The sequence below is a fragment of the Lissotriton vulgaris genome, chromosome 1_1 (genome assembly GCF_964263255.1).
Source record: "Lissotriton vulgaris chromosome 1_1, aLisVul1.2, whole genome shotgun sequence".
Lineage (NCBI taxonomy): Eukaryota > Metazoa > Chordata > Amphibia > Caudata > Salamandridae > Lissotriton > Lissotriton vulgaris.
The window spans coordinates 205,898,838-205,921,615 of NC_141685.1; the positions used below are offsets into that span (position 1 = coordinate 205,898,838).

At 47.4% G+C, this 22,778-nt stretch overlaps 1 protein-coding gene across 1 annotated transcript in view; it reads left to right on the forward strand.

Moving 5' to 3' along the window:
* Nucleotides 1–22,778, forward strand: part of MPL (MPL proto-oncogene, thrombopoietin receptor) — a 294,761-nt gene that overhangs the window by 32,766 nt on the left and 239,217 nt on the right. Inside the window, exon 2 of the mRNA XM_086935961.1 lies at nucleotides 13,108–13,237. Within this exon, the coding sequence (XP_086792087.1) occupies nucleotides 13,108–13,237 (130 nt within the window). The remainder of the gene's footprint in view (nucleotides 1–13,107; nucleotides 13,238–22,778) is intronic.

Sequence of the window (22,778 nt, forward strand, 5' to 3'; positions counted from 1 at the left end):
TATGCAGATCCAAAAAACATCGCAAACCTCGGCAGGTGGTGAATGCGGTACCCGAAGGAAACCCCAGTCAGAGTGACACGGATGATGACGAGGAGGAGGAGAGGACGGTGCACAAGGTGCACATGGTTGGCACCGCCACCCGCCCAGCCAGGCGATTGCCTTAGTGTGGCATCCGGGTGGGTGAACAAGAGCTCATGGCCGTTGTAGACACAGGCACGACCATTAACCTCATGGATGCCACCCTCCATCAAACACTAGACCCACCTCCAATCCCGAGTCCAACACCCATTGTTGTGTTTGCATACGGACAGGACACTCCTATCAGAATCCGAGGGAAGTTCAGAACATCCATCTCGCATGGGGACCAATCAATTACCACCAACGTCTTTGTGCCAGAAGATGGACAAGGCATGCTGCTGGGGTGCCGAGCAGCGGAGGACCGGGGAGTAGTCAAGTTTGCGTTTGGAGTACACCAGGAGTCGATTCAACAGCTGATAGCAGAGTTCTCCGACATTTTCAAGGGCATTGGAAGGTTCACGGGGAACAAAGTACACCTCCACATTGACCCCACTGTCCAGCCAGTGGCACTAAGACATCGCTGCATTGCGTTCCATCTCAGACCTCTTGTGGAAGAGGAACTCAAGAATCTAGAAGCGGCAGGAATAATAGAAAAGGTGACGGGCCCCACCCCGTGGGTCTCACCCATAGTGGTCACACGGAAACGGAAGCAACCTGTTGCTGTCAGGATTTGCGTAGACATGCGCCTCCCCAACGCAGCCATCAAGAGAGAGCGTCACATAACGCCCACAATTGATGACCTAATAGGAGAAATGGCGGGGGCCAGCTGGTTCTCAAAGCTAGATTTGCGCTCCGGATATCACCAACTGGTGCTCAACGAAGAGTCACGCAACATCACGAACTGATTGCGGACATACCTGGGGTGATAAACGTCAGTGATGACATCATGATCCATGCCCGCACCATACAGGAGCACAACAACCGGCTAGCGCAGGTGTTCCGGATACTAAGGGGAGCTGGTCTCACATTACATCGGGAAAAGTGTGAATTTCTGAAACGGAAACTGCAATTCTTCGGATACACTTTCTCCACGGAGGGGGTTAACCCGGATCCAGACAAAGTAAAAGACATCAAAGAAGCTGCCCCCCCCACCACCGTCACCGAGGTCCGCAGTTTTCTAGGAATGGTGAACTACTGTGGGAGATTCATCCGGGATCTCGCCAACCTCGCACAGAACAGATGAAAGCGTTCCATGAAATCAAAGAGGCTCTATAAGACGCCACCATGCTAGCCTTCTTTGACCCCCGAAAGTGAACGCTAGTAGCCGTCGACGCCGGTCCCGTAGGACTAGGAGCTGTTCTGATGCAACGGCAGCGAGCTGACGAAGACTAGACCCCTGTGGCGTTTGCCAGCCGCTCCCTCACGGAGACTGAACAGCGATATTCTCAAATTGAGAAAGAGGCGATAGCAATCCACTGGGGGTGCCGACACTTCCACCTGTATGTATACGGGAAGCCGTTTTAGTCGCCACCGATCACAAACCACTAGTCGCGCTTTTCTCAGGGACGTCCACAAAACCTCCACCTCGCATTGAACAGTGGATGCTCCAACTTCAAGACTACAACTGTCAGGTGGAGTACCAACCTAGGTCCAGGAACCCCGCAGATTATCTCTCAGGCCATCCGAGAGCGGCCACTCCGGAGGAAATGGAAGATGCAGCAGACACCGAAGCATATGTGAAATGCATCACTGCCCAATCATGCCCGATGCCAATGTCGTTGGAAAGCGTCGCAGAGGCCACACAGAAGGATGACTGCCTACAGAGGGCCCTGAGGGCGCTACAGAGCGGAAACTGGCACCGAGCCAAGGAGGAATGGAGAATACTGACGCCTGAAGCGCAGCGCATCATGGAGAGTCTTCATCACGTGAGGGCAGAGCTGAACGAAGATGACACTGGATGCCTGTTGAGAGGTCACAGACTGGTAATACCCTCATCTCTAACAGCACAAGTCGTACAACTAGCCCATGTCGGCCATCAAGGGATGGTAAAAACAAAATCCAGACTGCGAACCAAAGTGTGGTTCCCCCTCATGGATGATCTGGTGGAAGCCACAGTGAGATCGTGCACATCTTGTCAAGTCACTGGAGATGCCCCACGAGAAGCACCAGTCATAGTGGAACCCCGGCCACTGCATCCCTGGGAGTGTGTGAGCCTGGACTTCGGAAGTCTCCCAGACGGGCGACACACCATGATAGTCATTGATGACCACTCCAAGTATCCGGAAGTAGAAGTAGTGTCCACCACTAGCACGGGGAACAAAACGTTCACTAGGGCAGGGAGATGGCCGTGGAGAGATTTGGAAACGGCGCAGGCTTCAACCAGAGCAAGGGAGAGGCGGGGAAGAAAGGTGTCTCCTCAAGGAGGTGCTGTGCAGCTCCAGCAATGGACAGTGAGAAGCAGAGCTGAACTGATCTTGAAAACCAGGCTCAGGAAATTTTAGCAGATGCAAATGCATTCTGTATTTATTTAATGTGTTTTTTTAATTTACGTATTAATTTGCTGATTTATCTATGCATAAAGGTTCATGTATTTAATTAATTTAGGTATTGATATATGTATTTATGTACTGGGTACCAGAACTAGGTGTGTTAGAGGGTTTCACTGGAGGAAATGACATTTCACGTGAAAATCGACAGGTGGCACTCCAGGGAACAAGGTGTGTTTACAGTGCATCAGACACAATATTAAAACTTGAAAGCATGGAACATGAAGACATGCTCGATGCCTTGTTTGACAGACGCCTGAAGGGCTGGGGTGCATACCCCTGTAGGTGCCACCCTGGGAGGAGCTGTTGTAGCAGCTGCACAGGTTTCACCTCCTCTTGAATATCACCCAAGAGATGTCTGCGTGGACCGCAGCTGGATCAGGCCGCAGAGTCTGGGGCAATCCCTGGTCCCAGTGGGATGTGTTTCTTTGACTCTTGACCCACCTCAGAGCTCTGAGCTAATTGCCTGCCCAGCAAGCTCACTGGTCTGATGCAGCGTGCTTTACAGAGCTGTGCCTCCAGCTGCTTCCTAAACTGGAGTAGGGTTGGGGCGGTCCTGATGGAGAAAGGATGCCATTCCAGATCTTTTAGATAGCAAAGCTTATTTCCATTTATGCTCTTCTTAGGTGCTTATTACGATGTTGGGCAGAGCGTCGTGAAAACGGGACCGCCCGACCTCTTGTTGGCGGCCCGACCAACCTCTGGTTGGCAGTCCCGACCATATAGATCTGCCTAATTATGATGCAACCACACACGGTGCGGTCGCATACTCACATTTCCCTGTGGGATTTTTTGCAACGGCCATAAACCGTCCATAGAACAAGTGCCCATAGGTAAAGAAGAGGTTGTGTTCATTCATGCATCACATGGCAGGCACCTCAATTGCTTGTCCCACGGTGCAGGAATCAACAGGGGGGCACCAATAGTGGCATCATGTGGAAGTGTGCTGTCAGTTACAGACAGCACATTTTCCATTTGAAATACCACTGAACTTGCACAGACATATAGTTTTTATGATAAAACTACTTTCAGTGAATATGTATCATTTGTTCATCACCAAATAAAATGTCTACATTTTTTTAACTGTTTTGAATTTTTTGTTCCCATCACACTTCAGAATTACAAAAACGTGCTTCATTTATGGTTTCCTAACTGCTGAATGTGTAGTGTTCATTTACAGGTAGGTACATTTGGTTATGTGTTACAAACAAAATTACATCCTACAGCCTTTCCTTTCACACTCCCTTTACTCCAAAAAGATCCGTGGCAGGTGCTGCAGAAGGGGGGGTGAGGCGGGGGGGCCAAAAATAAAAATAAAGATCACTTACCTTTTCACGCCACACACTTTTCGTCATCCTCTGCTCTTTTTAGCTCCCAGAAGCAAGCACCACCTTAGGCTCCCCTAAGCCAATCACTATGCTGCTCTCATCATGACAGCAGCGGTGTGATTGGTCTTAGTACCCTGGTTCGGTGCTCAGGTGGGGACTGTGAGCCTGTGCATGATCTCCACCCAGGCTGCACATTACAGCTTGGTGTAGAACATGCTAAGGGGCTGAATAAGATGTCAGACGTAAATCCTCCGATCCGACCTTAGGTCGGAGACATTACGACCGACATCGTCGGTTTCAATTCCGACTGGCTGCTTACGATACTGCCGGTCAGCCATAAATTGTTTGTTCACTCTATCCAACTAGGTTAAATCCTTAGGCTTCACCCAGGACAAACATTTGTCAATGAAGTATCACATTAAAATTCAGCTAAAGGTGCGCTTTACACACAAAAGCACCTAAAAAAAAATCTAACCATTCCTTCCATCAGACGATTTCAAATGAGTTGTTCAATCTCTGGCCTCTCCAAACTTTACTACTGGAATTCTATCCTCACAGCGTGCCCGAAAACTCCCCTCACTCCCCTCAAATGAGTACTAAACATGGCAGCCCGGCTCGTAACAGACATTAAACGGTATGAACATATCACACCTGGCCTCAAACCCCTAAACTGACTTCCCATCGTAGGAAGATGCATCTACAAGACTGCCTGCATAACCCACAACACACTTTACTCACCCTTCCCTGACTATTTAGACAATAAACTCACAAAAGCAGGAAGAACCAGACCTTTGAGAAGCTCCACCACTCTTCTTCTAGTTCCTCTGAAATTAAAAAGGAACACTACCCAGGCTCGCTCTTTTTCACGTAATGCTCCCAGCATTTGGACTCCCTCCCGAGGGACCTACGATGCATCCCCTCCTTCTTGGCCTGTAAATTTGAAATGCCATCTCCTCAAAAAATACTGCAACTCATGAACAAACTGAACTCCAAATAGGCTCTCTTGCTCAGCTCCAATTCCTTTGATCAGTTGGCTGTTTTCTTTCTTTGTGTTTGCCTCCATTGTCTTGATGTCTTTCTCTCCATGGACTCTAAATATTCGAATTCGATTTTTTATGTTTTAATGAAATATTGGGAATATTTACGTGAAATGTGATATATTGCATATGTTTTTAACATTAAATTTTTCAGGTTTTCTGAAATTTTAATTGGTGAAGCAAGAAAAACTCCTTTTTTATATACAAAATAAAAAGAGTGTAAACGTCATATCTTAGTGTTGGTGTTATATATATACAAAATGTTTTTTCCTATTAAGACTTTCTGTATGTATGGGATGCAGTAGTATTGAGAAAGGAATTGTCAGTCCAGGGATTTTCTTTGACTTTGTGTGTCGACAGTACCCTGTTCCCTGAAACTTAGTGGGGTCTTCTCTCTTTTGGAAACGTCATCACTTTCAGCCTTAAAATGCATCTAGGTCCCAGTCGGCAACTTCCATAGACTACAATTAAGAATTATTATTACTTTACATTTTAAAAATGAATATCTCAAGTTCCCCTATTTGAAATTTTGTCGTTTTGGTGTCATTTTGTTTATTGCATTTTCTGTAAAATTCAGCTTGGGATTTTTATTGCTTGGTGTTTTGACTTGGTTATGGTTTTAGTACTGCTTAAATACATTACACACTGCCCTAACTTGAGCCTGCCTGCCCTGAGCCGTAGCTACCAGGATTGACCTCAGGTTCAATTAGTAACTTGTGGGTTCATCCTGACAAGGAGTGTTATTATTCCGTGAGGTACAAAATAAGACACTTTCTTATAGTGGTGAATCCTATTTTGGATTTTGGGGTACAGATTAAAGTGCAATAATCAACAGTGTTAAAGGAGGCTTAAAGGCTGATCCATGTTAGAAAGCAAAGCTCATCATTATCTGTGGCCAGTACAGCTTTTTTTATGGCACGTATGTTAGCTGCCTTTATGTTGCAGAAAGATCTGAAGCTGAATCGGCAATAGTGCGGGAGATGGTTGGCGTTGAGGTGATCCTGGAGTTGTGCACAAACTGCTTTTTCAATGATCTTGCCAATGATGGTTCGATGAGTGATGGGCCAGTATTTTGCAAGATACCTTAATAGCTCTTCCAAACTAAAATTGGTTGTGTCCCTCTGGACACTACTTGGATCCTAGGAGAGGATTTTTTAGTTTGTGTTGCTTAGTTATACAAATGAGTTCCAATTCACGTAGTGATAGCTGAGTTTGTTTATTTTGCTTCCAATGTTTTTAATTCGAAATTATCTTCATTTCTACATTCTTTAAACTTCATTTCAGTACAGGTCTCCTTGTGGCTCCAATGCATTTTGGGCAACCCACCCTTCCTCAGGGAGTATTAGATATTTTCATGTCTGTTGATCATATGCATACATCGCAAACAGGATACCGAACGGCTCAACACACTTACTGTATACGAGCAACTGACAAGAAAATATCTAATGCTCCCTGAGGAAGGGCGGGTTGCCTGAATTGCAATAAATATATAATTATTTATCGAAACTTTAGGCCCACACATGCGTGTGTGTGTTTTTTCAAGTGTATTTTGTTTATACATGAGCAGTTAGGTAAATGCGCATTGAAGAAGCCTTGTGACTAGGGGATTCACCTCTGTGTGTGAATAAGGCCAGTAAGGGTAAATACTTTGGCAAATGGTATATTTGTCAGCATATTAGGCCAGTAAAATTGGTCAACCCTTCATATGAATGAAGGATTTTGAGTAAAGGGATGTGAGCGGGAGCGGAGGTCCATGGGTCTATTTGGAAATGTGTTTTCCAGCGGTGCACTGATAAATTCTGAGGGCTTGATTCACAAAGGTAAACTTAGACCAAAAGTCTTACTTAGACCAAAAGTCTAACTGTACCACTACTAAAGTTAGACTTTTGGTTGAAGTTTAGACCAAAAGTCTAACTTATACTAAAAGTCTAACTTAGATCAGAAGTCTAACTGTACCACTACTAAAGTTAGACTTTTGGTCAAAGTTTAGACCAAAAGTCTAACTGTACTACTACTAAAGTTAAACTTTTGGTCGAAGTTTATACCAAAAGTCTAACTTAAACCAAAGGTCTAAATGTACTACTACTAAAGTTAGACTTTTGGTCGAAGTTTAGACCAAAAGTCTAACTTAGACCAAAAGTCTAACTTAGACCAAAAGTCTAACTGCATTGCTACTAAAGTTAGACTTTAGTCATACTAAGAATCAGGCCCTGAGCACAGCAGAGCAGCGACACCTATTCTTGTACAGCGAGATGTTCACCTTGTTGCATGAGTCGACACTGGGATGTGCCGTAAAAAGTTACAAGGAATTCCACTAAAGTACGCATACATGTCTGCTGAATTAGTATTTGATCAAATATCGTGTGAACGAGTGCTCAAATGAGAAAAGCTTTAGAATCGCTGAGTTTGTCCTTACCTTACTGTGCCTTCCTGTTTACGCCGTGCATTCACTGTTGACGCACAAGGCCATGTGCACTTTTGGGGGCAGATTTACAAGCCACGTGCGTCACTTTCCATGTTAAAAACTACGCAAAAGAGGCGCAAGGTCCTTGTAAATCTGCCCCTAGAGGAGTTGTTAAAATGGCGTACATTCCTCTCTCTTCTCTATTGTTTGCATATTACCTAAGCAAAGGGGTTAGCGCTAGGAATATGTTACCTGAAGATGAGGGCTTTGGTGAACCCCGCAGGGTCAGCCTTCATTCATTGGCCAGAGCTGTTACCCGGCCTGTTCATCAACAGATCTGCGTTACACAGGTATGCACTTTTCATGGGACCTAATCCACATCTCCTGAGCCCATGAAGTAAAATAAATATGGGTACACACTGCACTTAGGGCCTGATTACGACATCAGCGGTCCATGCACCAGACTTCTGATGCCACGGTCGGGAGAACACCGCAATGCCTGCGGTGTTCACACCACCATATTACAAATGGACCACCTGGGCCTGTGATCCAAAGTCAGCGGACCCCTTCCGGCGGCATGGTTCACCCATTGAGAAGGACCACAGCAGATGCCGCTGTGATGCCGCACCTTTTGCACGTCCATGCAGTAAGTGCCCTGAACCATGCACTCCCTCCCCCTGGGCGAGATCGCCTAGGGTCCTGTTTGGGGGCTCTTCCTTCTCTCTCCGACATCCTTTCCATGACAGGGTACTGCCATGAAAAGGCTGCCAAAAACAGAAGTCGTAATCCCAATGGTGGTGCCTGCCTCAGCAACGCCACCATTCAGCACCGCCTTCTTCTCCAGGGCACTACAGGTATCTAAGCTCCAGGTGGTGGCAGTGTTGTCGTTGCAGGCTTGTGACGGTCCAACAATCACACTTGTAATTGGGTGGTCAGACCGCCTTGGTTACTGTGGTCGGACCACCACCGTGGGTCCTAGGACCGCGGTACTCATAATAAGGCCCTTAGTGAGAATCAAAGCTTCCTTATGGGAGGACAGAGAGGCCACTAGGATGCAGCCTTCTGCTGCTGCAAACCTTCCCAGCAGTACTCTTAGAACCCAGGATCCCAGACCCCTGGGTCTGTTTAAGGGGCGCTAGCAGGGACATACAGCAGCAGTTGTACACCACGTCTTAAGGGCAGTGTATGTGCAAAGAGCAGCAACGCTCATTCATTGTGCTCAACCGGGCTAATAAATGTCACCCTCCCTTTCAGAGAGGGAGGCTCGTCTCTCTGTCCCAGTACCAGCTGTTGCACTGCAGGTACCAGGGGCATTAGCCTCACACGCACCCTTCACCGTTCACCCAGCTCGTGCACATGAAAGGTGTGCAGCTCCTGACACAGCTTGTTTCTTGTGTATGCACAATGAAAAACTCATGATAAGTCAACCACATATCTACTCATTGACTGCAGGGGTTAGTGAAACACCAGAGGGCTTTTTCCATACAGCAGCTCATGCACATAAAAGGTGTGCACTGACCCAGCATGCAGCTCTTGACACAGCTTGTTTCTTGTGTATGCACAGTGAGAAACTCATGACAGGTCAACCACACACCTACTCAATGACTGCAGGGATTACTAAAACACCCGAGGGGCCTTATCCATTCTTGTGTAAAAAATGTAAACCACAAACTACTCACCTTTACAGGTCTCAAGGCGCTGGGGGCCATCGTGGAAATTAAGTGAGCTATTGCCCAGAGTCACATGGTGCTAAGCTGAGTTACCACAGGAGCCAGGGATCGAACCGTGAACCCTGTGCTCCGAAGGCAGCTGCCCTGGGCGCTGCACCACACCTCTCCACTGTGTATGCACACTGAGGACCTCATGACAGGTCATCTAAATAACCACACAGGGGCTGAGTCACTGAACTAATCTGAGACAAAATCCTAAACTTACTTCTTTTGATATTCACTCAAGGCATTTAGTAGTAGTAAAGTTAGGAATCCTAACTTTACTACAACTATATGCCTTTTGGGAATACCGAAAGTCGTAAAGTTAGGATTTTGTCTCAGAATACTTTTGTGAATTGGCCCCTCATTGACTGCAAGGGTTTATGAAACACCAGAGTGGCCTTATCCACACATCAGCTCATGCACATGAAAGGTGTGCACTGACCTGGTGTGCAGCTCTTGGCCTAGTTTGTCCCTTGTGTATGCACACTGAGGACCACATGGCAGATCAACCACATACCTACTCATCGAGGCAGGGGTTAGTGAAACACCAGAGGGGCCTTATCTATATACCAGCAAATGCGCATGAAAAGTGTGCACTGATCTGGTGTGCAGCTCTTGGCCTAGCTTTTCACTTGTGTATGCACACTAAGGAACTCATGACAGGTCACCCAGATACCCACTCATTGACTGCAGGGGATACTGAAATACTAGAGGGCCTTAAAAACATATCAGCTTGTGCATAGGAAAGGTGTGCATGGATCAGGCATGCAGCTCCTGTCCTACTCCTAGTGTGTTCCTTGTGCATCCTCACTGAGGAGCACATAACAGGTCATCAACAACAACTCATCGCCTGCAGGAGTTAGTGGCACGCCTGAGGGGCCTTATCCATACACCGGCTTGCCCATAGATGTTATCAAGCATAGTCCGGATCTATGGGCACCAATCCTCCATAATATCTTCAATAGTCTGCCAACAGTGCCCATGCCCACTACTTGGGCAACTAGCGCCATATATAATTTTTAAAAAGGGCGAGAGGTCAGACCCAGTGAATTATCGTCAGATCTCCCTTTTGGACAATACCTTAAAAATCTTGGGGCGAGTCATTTATAACAGGGTGGTAGAGTGGACTGAAGATACGGGTCTATTGGACCCGTGGCAGATGGGATTCAGGAGCAAGGTGGGGACGGTTGAGCAATGCTTGAACCTAAAACTGATAATTGATAAGTATAGTGTTGCCCGATCGTCTCCTATTTACCTTGCGTTTATGGATCTTTCATCCGCCTTTGATCTAGTGAATAGATCTAAACTTTGGGCAACCCTCTTGAATTATGGACTGGATGAAGCTCTTGTCAACTTCCTGGCCTATGTCCACACTGATCTCAAAGCTCAAGTCAGGATTGGCATGGGTGGAGAAGTATCTGGACCTATCAACATTGGTAGGGGGTAAGACAGGGGTGCGTTTTAGCACCCCTGCTGTTTATTGTTTATATTAATGGTCTAGCCAAAACCCTAAAAAAAGTGACTAGTGATGTACCAATTATCCAGGGGCAACCATTACCAGTTTTATTATACGCAGACGATGCGGTCCTTATGGGCCAAACACCAAATGCCCTCTGTTTACTTGTTAAAAGTTTTGTCCAATACATGGAGGGCTTAGATCTGCGTGTACCTTTTAAAAAAAATTTTATTATGCCATGTGAGCCCGGGAAACGAAAGCTCAACACCATACATATAGGGACAGATAAATTAGAATCTGTAACCACATTCCCATATTTAGGGCTGGTTTTCGCTGCGAACGGCTCATGGAGTGGGCACTCAGCCTACGCCATGGGCAAGTTCTCGAAAGCCACCAATTCTATTTTGAGCTTGTCTCGTCCAAAGAGAATAGGTGCCACTAGAGCTATTTAAAAATTTTTTAGATTACAGTTCTTACCTGTAGCTACATACGGGGCTGAGGTTTGGGGATTGGGAAAAAGTCCAAGTATCCAGCGAGAAGAAAGTCGATTCTGTAGAAAAATACTGGGCGCCCCAATCTCATCTTCCGAATTTATTTGTCATGAGGAACTAAACCTCCCCTATGTATGTGACTTTATTAGAACTAAACCAGCTCTATTCTGGATCAGGATCTGGAGGAATAACTCAGCCACTCTAACTCAAAATATTATTAAAGACTGTCTTAAATGTGACCATGGCCTGGCGATCCCCTGGCTTGCTGGAGTTTTAAAAATATTGAGTGCCGTGGATAGAGGAGATCTTTTCTCCGACCAAAGCAGGATTGAGCCCAAATATAAAATTGAGGTCAAACAAGCACTGTACGCACTTTATAATTCTGAACGAATGGAAAGGGAAACCCTCGAATCAACTGTTGTGAGTTACATGGGGAATGAATTATGTAGGAGACCACTTCCACCCTACCTCACTTTAGCTATGACCAATTGGGAGAGATCACTATTGTTTCTCCTAAGGGCGGGCTCAGTGAAATTCCTACTGGGCTTTCCTTTGGGTTATCAACACACAACACAATACAATCCATGCCCGTGTGATGGTATTAGTAAACAGAATGATTTGCACTTTCTACTCTTCTGTACATATTATTTAAAATATATCAATTGGTTTTTAATTCCTTATTTTAGAAAACAAAGACCCCTTTTGATGGGGGAGTCTTATACAATGTTGCTCTCCCTGGACACAGATGAACTAATTTTTCGCACTAGCACTTTTCTGAGACTTATAACACGTGTATGCAAAATGATGGAAAACCCCTGAAAATAGTTTTATGAGAGTTGTATTAGATCTTTTAATAATTATGAATTCTGTAATTCTGATCTGTTATGTAATTGAATTGTTTTAATGTAGTACTTTTATGAATTTTATGAAATTCGAATAAAGGTCTTTTGAACTTGAACTACACCGGCTTGTTCACATGAAAGGTGTGCAGTGATTTGGCGTGCAGCTCTTGGCCTAGCATGTTCCTTGTGTATGCACACTGCGGATCGCATGACAAGTCAACCACAGAACCACATACCCACTCACTAAGGGCAGGGGTTGGTGGAACAGCGGAGGGCTCTTACTCATGAAGCGAGGACTTTTCATCTGAATAAAATCGCAGCCCGTTGCTTGTGAACCTTCTTGTTCCGTCGGGTGTCCTGCGCTGTCATTGCCTGGACTGTGGGCCTGATTCACAGAACTAACTTAAGACAAAATCCTAAACTTACTACCATTTTGATATTCACAGAAGGCACTTACTCATTTTAGTATTCACAGAAGGCACTTACTCATTTTGGTATTTACAGAAGGCACTTACTCATTTCGGTATTGACGGAAGTTAGGTGTCCTAACTTTAGGACTCCTAAATGCCTTCTGTGAATACCTAAAGTAGTAAAGTTAGGATTTTTCTCAGTTTAGGAGTGGTAAAGTCAGGAGTCCTAACTTTACTACCCCTAAACTGGGAAAAATCCTAACTTTAAGCCTTTCAATGTTCACAGAAGGCATTTAGGAGTCCTAAAGTTAGGAGTCTTAACTTTACTACTCCTAAACTGAGAAAAATCCTAACTTTAAGACTTTCGGAATTCACAGAAGAAATTTAGGGGTCCTTAAGTTAGGACTCCTAACTTCTGTAATACCGAAATGAGTAAGTGCCTTCTGTGAATACCAAAAGGGTAGTAAGTTTAGAATTTTGTCTTAAGTTAGTTCTGTGAATCGGGCCCTGTGTGATTATTTCAGTGGTAATTCCATTGTACATCCCCTGGGGGTGCTCTTCACAGCAGCTTTCCCGGCAGAGGGGCTTGTGTGTTACACCTGCCTGCTGGAGCGCCTCGAGGACCCGTAGGTGCACACAGACAGGGAGGGCGCTTTGAAGAGCAGCCAGTGGTCTGGGCAATGGATTTACCTTTATACAATCAGCAGGCGGGTAAATAGCTTGCTTTTGGCTTTGGGCATTTCTTCCAGCCACAGTTCAGTCCCCCGCCCCCCCCATTAGCCTCCAAAGAGTCACCCCTTGGATAGCCAGAGAGGCCCCAGCAGGACCCAGTACTGACTCTCTTCTCCTTTGTATTTCCTCAGATGTTGAGCTGCTTCGGAATGTTTCTGAAAACATCAGCTGCTTTTCAAGGACCTTTGAAGATCTCACATGCTTCTGGCAAGAGGAAGAGCGAGGAGAAGTGGAGCTGTACCAACTCTTCTACAACTACGAGTAAGTACTAATGTCTGTGCAGTGACAGGAACCAGCCACCATCCCAGGGAGCATCCTATTTACTGACGTGACACAGCCAGAATCTCAGCAAGCATCCCATTTACTGATGTGATGCAGCCAGCATCCCATTCACTGACGTGACGCAGACAGCATCCCATTCACTGACGTGCCGTAGCCAGCATCCCATTCACTGACGTGATGCAGCCAGCATCCAATTCACTGATGTGACACAGCCAGCATCCCAGAGAGCATCCCATTCACTGACGGGATGCAAACATCATCCCATTCTCTGATGTGAAGCAGCCCGCATCCCATTCCCTCATGTGATGCAGCCAGCATCCAATTCTCTGATGTGATGCAGCCAGTATCCCAGCGAGCATCTTATTCACTGACGTGACATAGCCAGCATCCCAATGAGCATCCCATTCACTGATGTGACACAGCCAGCATCCCAACGAGCATCCCATTCACCGACGTGATTCAGCCAACATCCCGAGCATCCCATTCACTGATGTGACACAGCCAGCATCCCAACGAGCATCACATTTACTGACTTGACACAGCTAGCATCCCATACACTGATGTGACAAAGCCAACATCCTAACGAGCATCCCATTCACTGACATGATGAAATTAGCATCCTAGTGAGCCTCCCATTAACTGACGTGACGCAGCCAGCATGCCATACACTGATGTGACGCAGCCAGCATCACAGTGAGCATCCCATTCCCTGACGTGATGCATCCAATATTCCATTGCATGATGAGATGCAGCAAGCATCCCAACGAGCAACCCATACCCTGACAAAACGCAGCCAGCATCCCAGCGAGAATTCCACTCCCTGATGTGACTCAACCAGCAACTCAGAGAGCAATTCATTCACTGACGTGATGCAGCCATTATCCCAATGAGTATCCCATTCACTGGCACGATGCAATCAGCATCCCAGCAAGCATCCCATTCCCAGACGTGATGCAGTCAGCATCCAAGCGAGCATTTCATTCACTGATGTGATGAAGCCAACATCCCAACGAGAATCTCATTACCTGATGAGATGCAGCCAGCATTCCAGCGAGCATCCCATTCATTGACGTGACACAGCCAGCATCCCAACGAGCATCCCATTTACTGACTTGACACAGCTAGCATCACATACACTGACGTGACAAAGCCAACATCCTAACGAGCATCCCATTCACTGACATGATGAAATTAGCATCCTAGTGAGCCTCCCCTTAACTTACGTGACGCAGCCAGCATGCCATACACTGCTGTGACGCAGCCAGCATTACAGTGAGCATCCCATTCCCTGACATGATGCATCCACAATTCCATTGCATGATGAGATGCAGCAAGCATCCCAACGAGCAACCCATACCCTGACAAAACACAGCCAGCATCTCAGCGAGAATTCCATTCCCTGATGTGACTCAACCAGCAACCCAGCGAGCAATTCATTCACTGACGTGATGCAGCCAGTATCCCAATGAGTATCCCATTCACTGACACGATGCAGTCAGCATCGCAGTAAGCATCCCATTCCCTGACATGATGAAGCCAGCAAACCAGCGAGCATTTCATTCACTGACGTGATGCAGTCAGCATCTCAGCGAGCATCAATTTCCCTGTCGTGATGCATCTAGCATCCAAGCGAGCATTTCATTCACTGATGTGATGAAGCCAACATCCCAACGAGAATCCCATTACCTGATGAGATGCAGCCAGCATTCCAGCGAGCATACCATTCAGTGACGTGACGCAGCCTGCAATCCAACGAGCATCCCATTCACTGACATGACAAAACCAGCATCCCAGTGAGCAACCCATTCACTGACGTGATGTAGCCAGCATCCCATTCACTGACTTGAGACAGCCAACATCCCATACACTAACGTGATGCACCCAGCAATCCATTCACTGACGTGGCGCAGCCAGCATCCGAGCGAGCATCCCATTCATTGACGTGATGTAACCAGCATTCCAATGAGCATACCATTCGGTGATGTGATGAAACAAGCATCCCAGTGAGCCTCCCATTCAGTGATGTGATGTAACCAGCATCCCATACACTGACATAACGCAGCCAGCATCCCAGCGAGCATCTGACTTGACACAGTCAGCATCCCATACACTGATGTCATGCAGCCCGCATGCCATTTACTGGCGTGATTCAGCCAGCATCTCTTTCACAGACGTGTCGCAGACAGCATCCCATACACTGACGTGATGCAATCAGCATCCCATTCACTGACGTGAAGCAGCCAGCATCCTATACACTGACGTGATGCACCCAGCACCCCTTTCACTGACAGGACGCCACCAGCATACCATTCACTGATGTGAAGCAGGCAGGATCCAAACGAGCATCCCATTCACTGACGTGATGCAGCCAGCATCCCATACACTGACGTGAAGCAGCCAGAATACCATAGAGCATCCTGTTCACTAACGTGATGCAGCCAGCATCCCAGCGAACAACCCATTCACTGACGTGACATAGCTGGCATCCCAACAAGCATCGCATTCACTGATGTGACACAGCCAGTATTCCAGCAAGCAACCCATTCACTAACGTGACACAGCCGGCATCCAATCGAGCATCCCATTCCCTGGCGAGATGCAGCCAGCATCCCAGTGACCATCAAATTCACTGACGTGATGCAGTCAGCATCCCAGCAAGGATCAAATTCACTGACGTGATGCAGCCAGCATCCCAGCGAGCATCCCATTCACTCGCGAAGCGCAGCCTGCATCCTATTCACTGATGTGATGCAGCAAGCATCCCAACAAGCATCCCATTCTCTGACGAGATGCAGCCAGCATCCCAGTGAGAATCTCTTTCACTGCTTTGATGCAACCAGCATCCTAGCGAGCATTCCATTCACTGATATGATGCAGCCAGCATCCCAGTGAGCATCCCATTCACAGATGTGATGCAGCCAGCATCCCAAACACTGATGTGATAAGCCATCAGCACAACAAGCATCCCATAAACTGACATGACGCTACCAGCATCCCGCGAACACTGACATGACACAGCCAGCATCCCATTCACTGATGTGACGCAGTCAGCATTCCAGCCAGCATCCCATCCATTAAGGTAACGCAGCCAGCATTCCAGCCATCATCCCATTGACTTATGTGATGCAGCCAGCATCCTAGCTAGCATCCCATTCAAAGCTCTGACATGATGCAGCCTGAATCCCTGCAAACATCCCATTCACTGACCCAAGGCAGCCAGCATCCCAGTGATCATCTTATTCACTAATGTGAGGTAGCCAGCATCCCAGCGAGCATCTTATTCACTAATTTGAGGTAGCCAGCATCCCAGCGAGCATCTTATTCACTGACGTGATGCAGCCATCATTCCAGTGAGCATCAATTTCATTGATGAGACGCAGGCAACATACGAGCGAACATCCCATTCACATACATGATGCGGAAATCATCCCAGTCAGCATCCCATTCACTGACATGATGCGGAAAGCATCCCAGTCAGCATCCCTTCAATGACATGATGCAGAGAACATCCCAGCGAGCATCCCATTCACTGATGTGATGCAGGCAGCATCCCAGCGAGCATCCGAGTTTACTGCTGTGACTCAGGTAACATCCCAGTGACCATCAATGTCACTGATATAATGCAGCTATCATTCCAGTGAGCATCAATTTCATTGATGAGACGCAGGCAGCATACAAGCGAACATCCCATTCACTGACATGACGCGGAAAGCATCACATTGAGCATCAATTACACTGACGTGACACAGCCATCATCCCAGTGAGCATCAGTTTCACTGATGTGACACAACCACTATCCCAGCGAGTATCCCATTCACACATAAGATGCAGCAGCCCTCCCAACTAGCATCCCATTCACTGATGTAATGCAGACAGCATCCCAGCGAGCATCCCTTTCACTGACATGACGCCACCAGCATCCCATTCACTGATGTGACGCAGGCAGCATCCCAGCGAGCAACTCATTCACAGATGTGAGGCATCCAGCATCCCAGCGAACATCTTATTCACTGACATCATCTAGCCGGTATTCCAGCGAGCATCCCATTCACTGAAGTGATGCAGCCAGCATCCCAGTGAGCATCCCACTCACTGATATGATGCAGAGAACATCCCAGCGGGCATCCCATTACCTGACGAGATGCAGCCAGCATCCCAAAGAGCATCCCATTCCCTCACAAGATGCAGCCAGCATCCCATCGTGCATCCGAATCATCAACGTGATGCAGCCGGCATCCCAAAGAGCACCCTATTCACTGACGTGATGAAACCAGCACCTCATTCACAGATGTGATGCAGCCAGCATCCCAGCGAGCAACCCATTACCTGAAAAGATGCAACCAGCATCCCAGCAAGCATCCCATTCACTGACATGATGCAGCCAACATCAAGAGCATCCCATTCACTGACATGACAAAACCAGCATACCAGCGAGCATCCCATTTACTGAAGTGACGCAGCCAGCATCCCATACACTGACGTAATGTAGCCAGCATTCCAGCAAGCATCCCATTCACTGACTTGACGCAACCAGCATCCCAGCAAGCATCCCATTCAAAGCTCTGACATGATGCAGCCTGAATCCCTGCAAACATCCCATTCACTGACCCAAGGCAGCCAGCATCCCAGTGATCATCTTATTCACTAATGTGAGGTAGCCAGCATCCCAGCGAGCATCTTATTCACTAATGTGAGGTAGCCAGCATCCCAGCGAGCATCTTATTCACTGACGTGATGCAGCCATCATTCCAGTGAGCATCAATTTCATTGATGAAACGCAGGCAACATACGAGCGAACATCCCATTCACATACATGATGCGGAAATCATCCCAGTCAGCATCCCATTCACTGACATGATGCGGAAAGCATCCCAGTCAGCATCCCTTCAATGACATGATGCAGAGAACATCCCAGCGAGCATCCCATTCACTGATGTGATGCAGGCAGCATCCCAGCGAGCATCCGATTTTACTGCCGTGACTCAGGTAACATCCCAGTGACCATCAATGTCACTGATATAATGCAGCTATCATTCCAGTGAGCATCAATTTCATTGATGAGACGCAGGCAGCATACAAGCGAACATCCCATTCACTGACATGACGCGGAAAGCATCCCATTGAGCATCAATTACACTGACGTGACACAGCCATCATCCCAGTGAGCATCAGTTTCACTGATGTGACACAACCACTATCCCAGCGAGTATCCCATTCACACATAAGATGCAGCAGCCCTCCCAACTAGCATCCCATTCACTGATGTAATGCAGACAGCATCCCAGCGAGCATCCCTTTCACTGACATGACGCCACCAGCATCCCATTCACTGATGTGACGCAGGCAGCATCCCAGCGAGCAACTCATTCACAGATGTGAGGCATCCAGCATCCCAGCGAACATCTTATTCACTGACATCATCTAGCCGGTATTCCAGCGAGCATCCCATTCACTGAAGTGATGCAGCCAGCATCCCAGTGAGCATCCCACTCACTGATATGATGCAGAGAACATCCCAGCGGGCATCCCATTACCTGACGAGATGCAGCCAGCATCCCAAAGAGCATCCCATTCCCTCACAAGATGCAGCCAGCATCCCATCGTGCATCCGAATCATCAACGTGATGCAGCCGGCATCCCAAAGAGCACCCTATTCACTGACGTGATGAAACCAGCACCTCATTCACAGATGTGATGCAGCCAGCATCCCAGCGAGCAACCCATTACCTGAAAAGATGCAACCAGCATCCCAGCAAGCATCCCATTCACTGACATGATGCAGCCAACATCAAGAGCATCCCATTCACTGACATGACAAAACCAGCATACCAGCGAGCATCCCATTTACTGAAGTGACGCAGCCAGCATCCCATACACTGACGTAATGTAGCCAGCATTCCAGCAAGCATCCCATTCACTGACTTGACGCAACCAGCATCCCAGCAAGCATTCCATTCACTTGTGTGATGCAGCCAGCGGATCACTGACATAATATAGAATACCAAAATATAGACTTACCAAAATATCGTTGACAAAATATAGCATGCAAAAAATATCGAATTCATATTTACAAACAAAAATATGGAATAAAAAAATATCGTAAAAAATAGAGTTAGTCAAAATATCAAATATTTTAAAATGTCTTAAAAGTAATTTAAAATTAATGAAATAATATAATTAACTACAACATACTTAAAAATACTTAAATAACCTTAAAATTCATAAATTAATTTAAGTAAAAAAATAATAAACATACACTTGTATTTTTTAATACATATATATATATATACCTACTGGCGGTCGCCAATAGGTAGTTATAGTTCGGACCTAGTTTCCATAGGAAATCCACAACATTCTATTTAGAATAACTTTGGCACCGGTGGACGAATCTTTGCGAATTTCTCCCAAAAAATGGCCTGCTCGGTTCCGCTCCTTCCCTGAAAGTTTGGGGGTGATTCGTCAAGTGGGGGCTGAGAAAAAAGGGGTGTCCCAAAACGTGTTTTCCCCATGCAATTTTCCATAGGGACCTTTAGCCAGGGCTACAGCCCGAACGGCTGAATGGAATTACACGAAATTTGGCAGAGAGGTGGAGTTCTGTTCACAGAATGTGCTTTTTAGGTTTCCCCTGGAGTAGCATTGCGCACAGGTATTGGCGCAGGCGAAATCTTTTGAGAATCAGTATGGGGCTTTGTCCCGCCTCTCTGTTCCATTGGCTAGCTCCATAAATGGAGGCTAGCCATTGGAACAGAGATGCGTCAGGCATTGCCCGAGCATACGTGGGCGTTCCGGTGATTTTTACTCATCACGCCCCTTTGTGAACGTCATTGCCGCGGTGGGCGGTGTTTTTTTTTTTTTTAATGTTTATTTTGGTCATTTCTCCGAAGATGGCGGCCGGGCAGTAGCTTACTTGAGAAGCTCCGCAGTGCCGTCTTGAACCAGCGTGTCCCAGTTCCCGCCCCCCTCCCGCTGTCCGTGTGCCCGTTCCTGTCCCCCTCCCGCTGTTCGTGTGCCCGTTCCCACCCCCCCTCCCGCTGTCTTGTGCCCGTCCAGTAAGGATGGGGTCCGATTTTGAAGAGGGTCAGCCTTCCTGGGAGCACCATGGAAATACTGCAATATTTCACATGCGTTCCCTTTCAGAGGCTATAGCTTTTTTAGCCATGTATGTGAAATTGTACTTTAAAATGCAGAATTTGACCCTTTGTTTTTTTTTCTGTTGGAACACGCTCACTCCCCCGACGCCCTCCCCAGGCTCTAAAGCTGCCTGGAGCAAGTCTTTGAGCTCGCTTTGCTCACTGGCCGCCAGTACAAGCAGCACGGCTCAGCGGCGGACCAAAACGTGAGGCCCCACCCCACTGCAAGATATGCTAACGGGGCCCCTCAAACTCACATAAGTGGGGCTGAGGGTGCCCCCTCCAGTATGGGTAAGCCGGTCTACCCCTACGCCCCACGCGGGGGCCATTGTTACAACCCTTTTAGAAAAGGGGGTGGTGATGAACAGAGTGTCTGAATTAAGCAGACCACTCTTACCCAGTCCAAAGATCAGGGCTTGATCCATCACCGTTATTTATCTCACTGCCCCATCCCAGCTCAGAACCTGGCTATATGCAAATCAGTCTGTCCCTGGCCCAGTGCATCATGGGAACAGGGCAGACTAAACTACCAAGCCAATTCTTCACCAGAAAGGAGACAAGCTACCGGGGACCGGTTTCTGGCATTTCAGCCGTCTTCGGCCCGGCTTGCTCGAATCCTGATGGAGCAGTGAGAAAGGGACTCATGTCTGAGTATACCCTGCCACACCTATAGTGGCCAAAAACGATTTAGAAAAGGGGGTGGTGATGAACAGAGTGTCTGAATTAAGCAGACCACTCTTACCCAGTCCAAAGATCAGGGCTTGATCCATCACCGTTATTTATCTCACTGCCCCATCCCAGCTCAGAACCTGGCTATATGCAAATCAGTCTGTCCCTGGCCCAGTGCATCATGGGAACAGGGCAGACTAAACTACCAAGCCAATTCTTCACCAGAAAGGAGACAAGCTACCGGGGACCGGTTTCTGGCATTTCAGCCGTCTTCGGCCCGGCTTGCTCGAATCCTGATGGAGCAGTGAGAAAGGGACTCATGTCTGAGTATACCCTGCCACACCTATAGTGGCCAAAAACGATTTAGAAAAGGGGGTGGTGATGAACAGAGTGTCTGAATTAAGCAGACCACTCTTACCCAGTCCAAAGATCAGGGCTTGATCCATCACCGTTATTTATCTCACTGCCCCATCCCAGCTCAGAACCTGGCTATATGCAAATCAGTCTGTCCCTGGCCCAGTGCATCATGGGAACAGGGCAGACTAAACTACCAAGCCAATTCTTCACCAGAAAGGAGACAAGCTACCGGGGACCGGTTTCTGGCATTTCAGCCATCTTCGGCCCGGTTTGCTTGAATCCTGATGGAGCAGTGAGAAAGGGACTCATGTCTGAGTATACCCTGCCACACCTATAGTGGCCAAAAACGATTTAGAAAAGGGGGTGGTGATGAACAGAGTGTCTGAATTAAGCAGACCACTCTTACCAAGTCCAAAGATCAGGGCTTGATCCATCACCGTTATTTATCTCACTGCCCCATCCCAGCTCAGAACCTGGCTATATGCAAATCAGTCTGTCCCTGGCCCAGTGCATCATGGGAACAGGGCAGACTAAACTACCAAGCCAATTCTTCACCAGAAAGGAGACAAGCTACCGGGGACCGGTTTCTGGCATTTCAGCCGTCTTCGGCCCGGCTTGCTTGAATCCTGATGGAGCAGTGAGAAAGGGACTCATGTCTGAGTATACCCTGCCACACCTATAGTGGCCAAAAACGATTTAGAAAAGGGGGTGGTGATGAACAGAGTGTCTGAATTAAGCAGACCACTCTTACCCAGTCCAAAGATCAGGGCTTAATCCATCACCGTTATTTATCTCACTGCCCCATCCCAGCTCAGAACCTGGCTATATGCAAATCAGTCTGTCCCTGGCCCAGTGCATCATGGGAACAGGGCAGACTAAACTACCAAGCCAATTCTTCACCAGAAAGGAGACAAGCTACCGGGGACCGGTTTCTGGCATTTCAGCCGTCTTCGGCCCGGCTTGCTTGAATCCTGATGGAGCAGTGAGAAAGGGACTCATGTCTGAGTATACCCTGCCACACCTATAGTGGCCAAAAACGATTTAGAAAAGGGGGTGGTGATGAACAGAGTGTCTGAATTAAGCAGACCACTCTTACCCAGTCCAAAGATCAGGGCTTGATCCATCACCGTTATTTATCTCACTGCCCCATCCCAGCTCAGAACCTGGCTATATGCAAATCAGTCTGTCCCTGGCCCAGTGCATCATGGGAACAGGGCAGACTAAACTACCAAGCCAATTCTTCACCAGAAAGGAGACAAGCTACCGGGGACCGGTTTCTGGCATTTCAGCCATCTTCGGCCCGGCTTGCTTGAATCCTGATGGAGCAGTGAGAAAGGGACTCATGTCTGAGTATACCCTGCCAC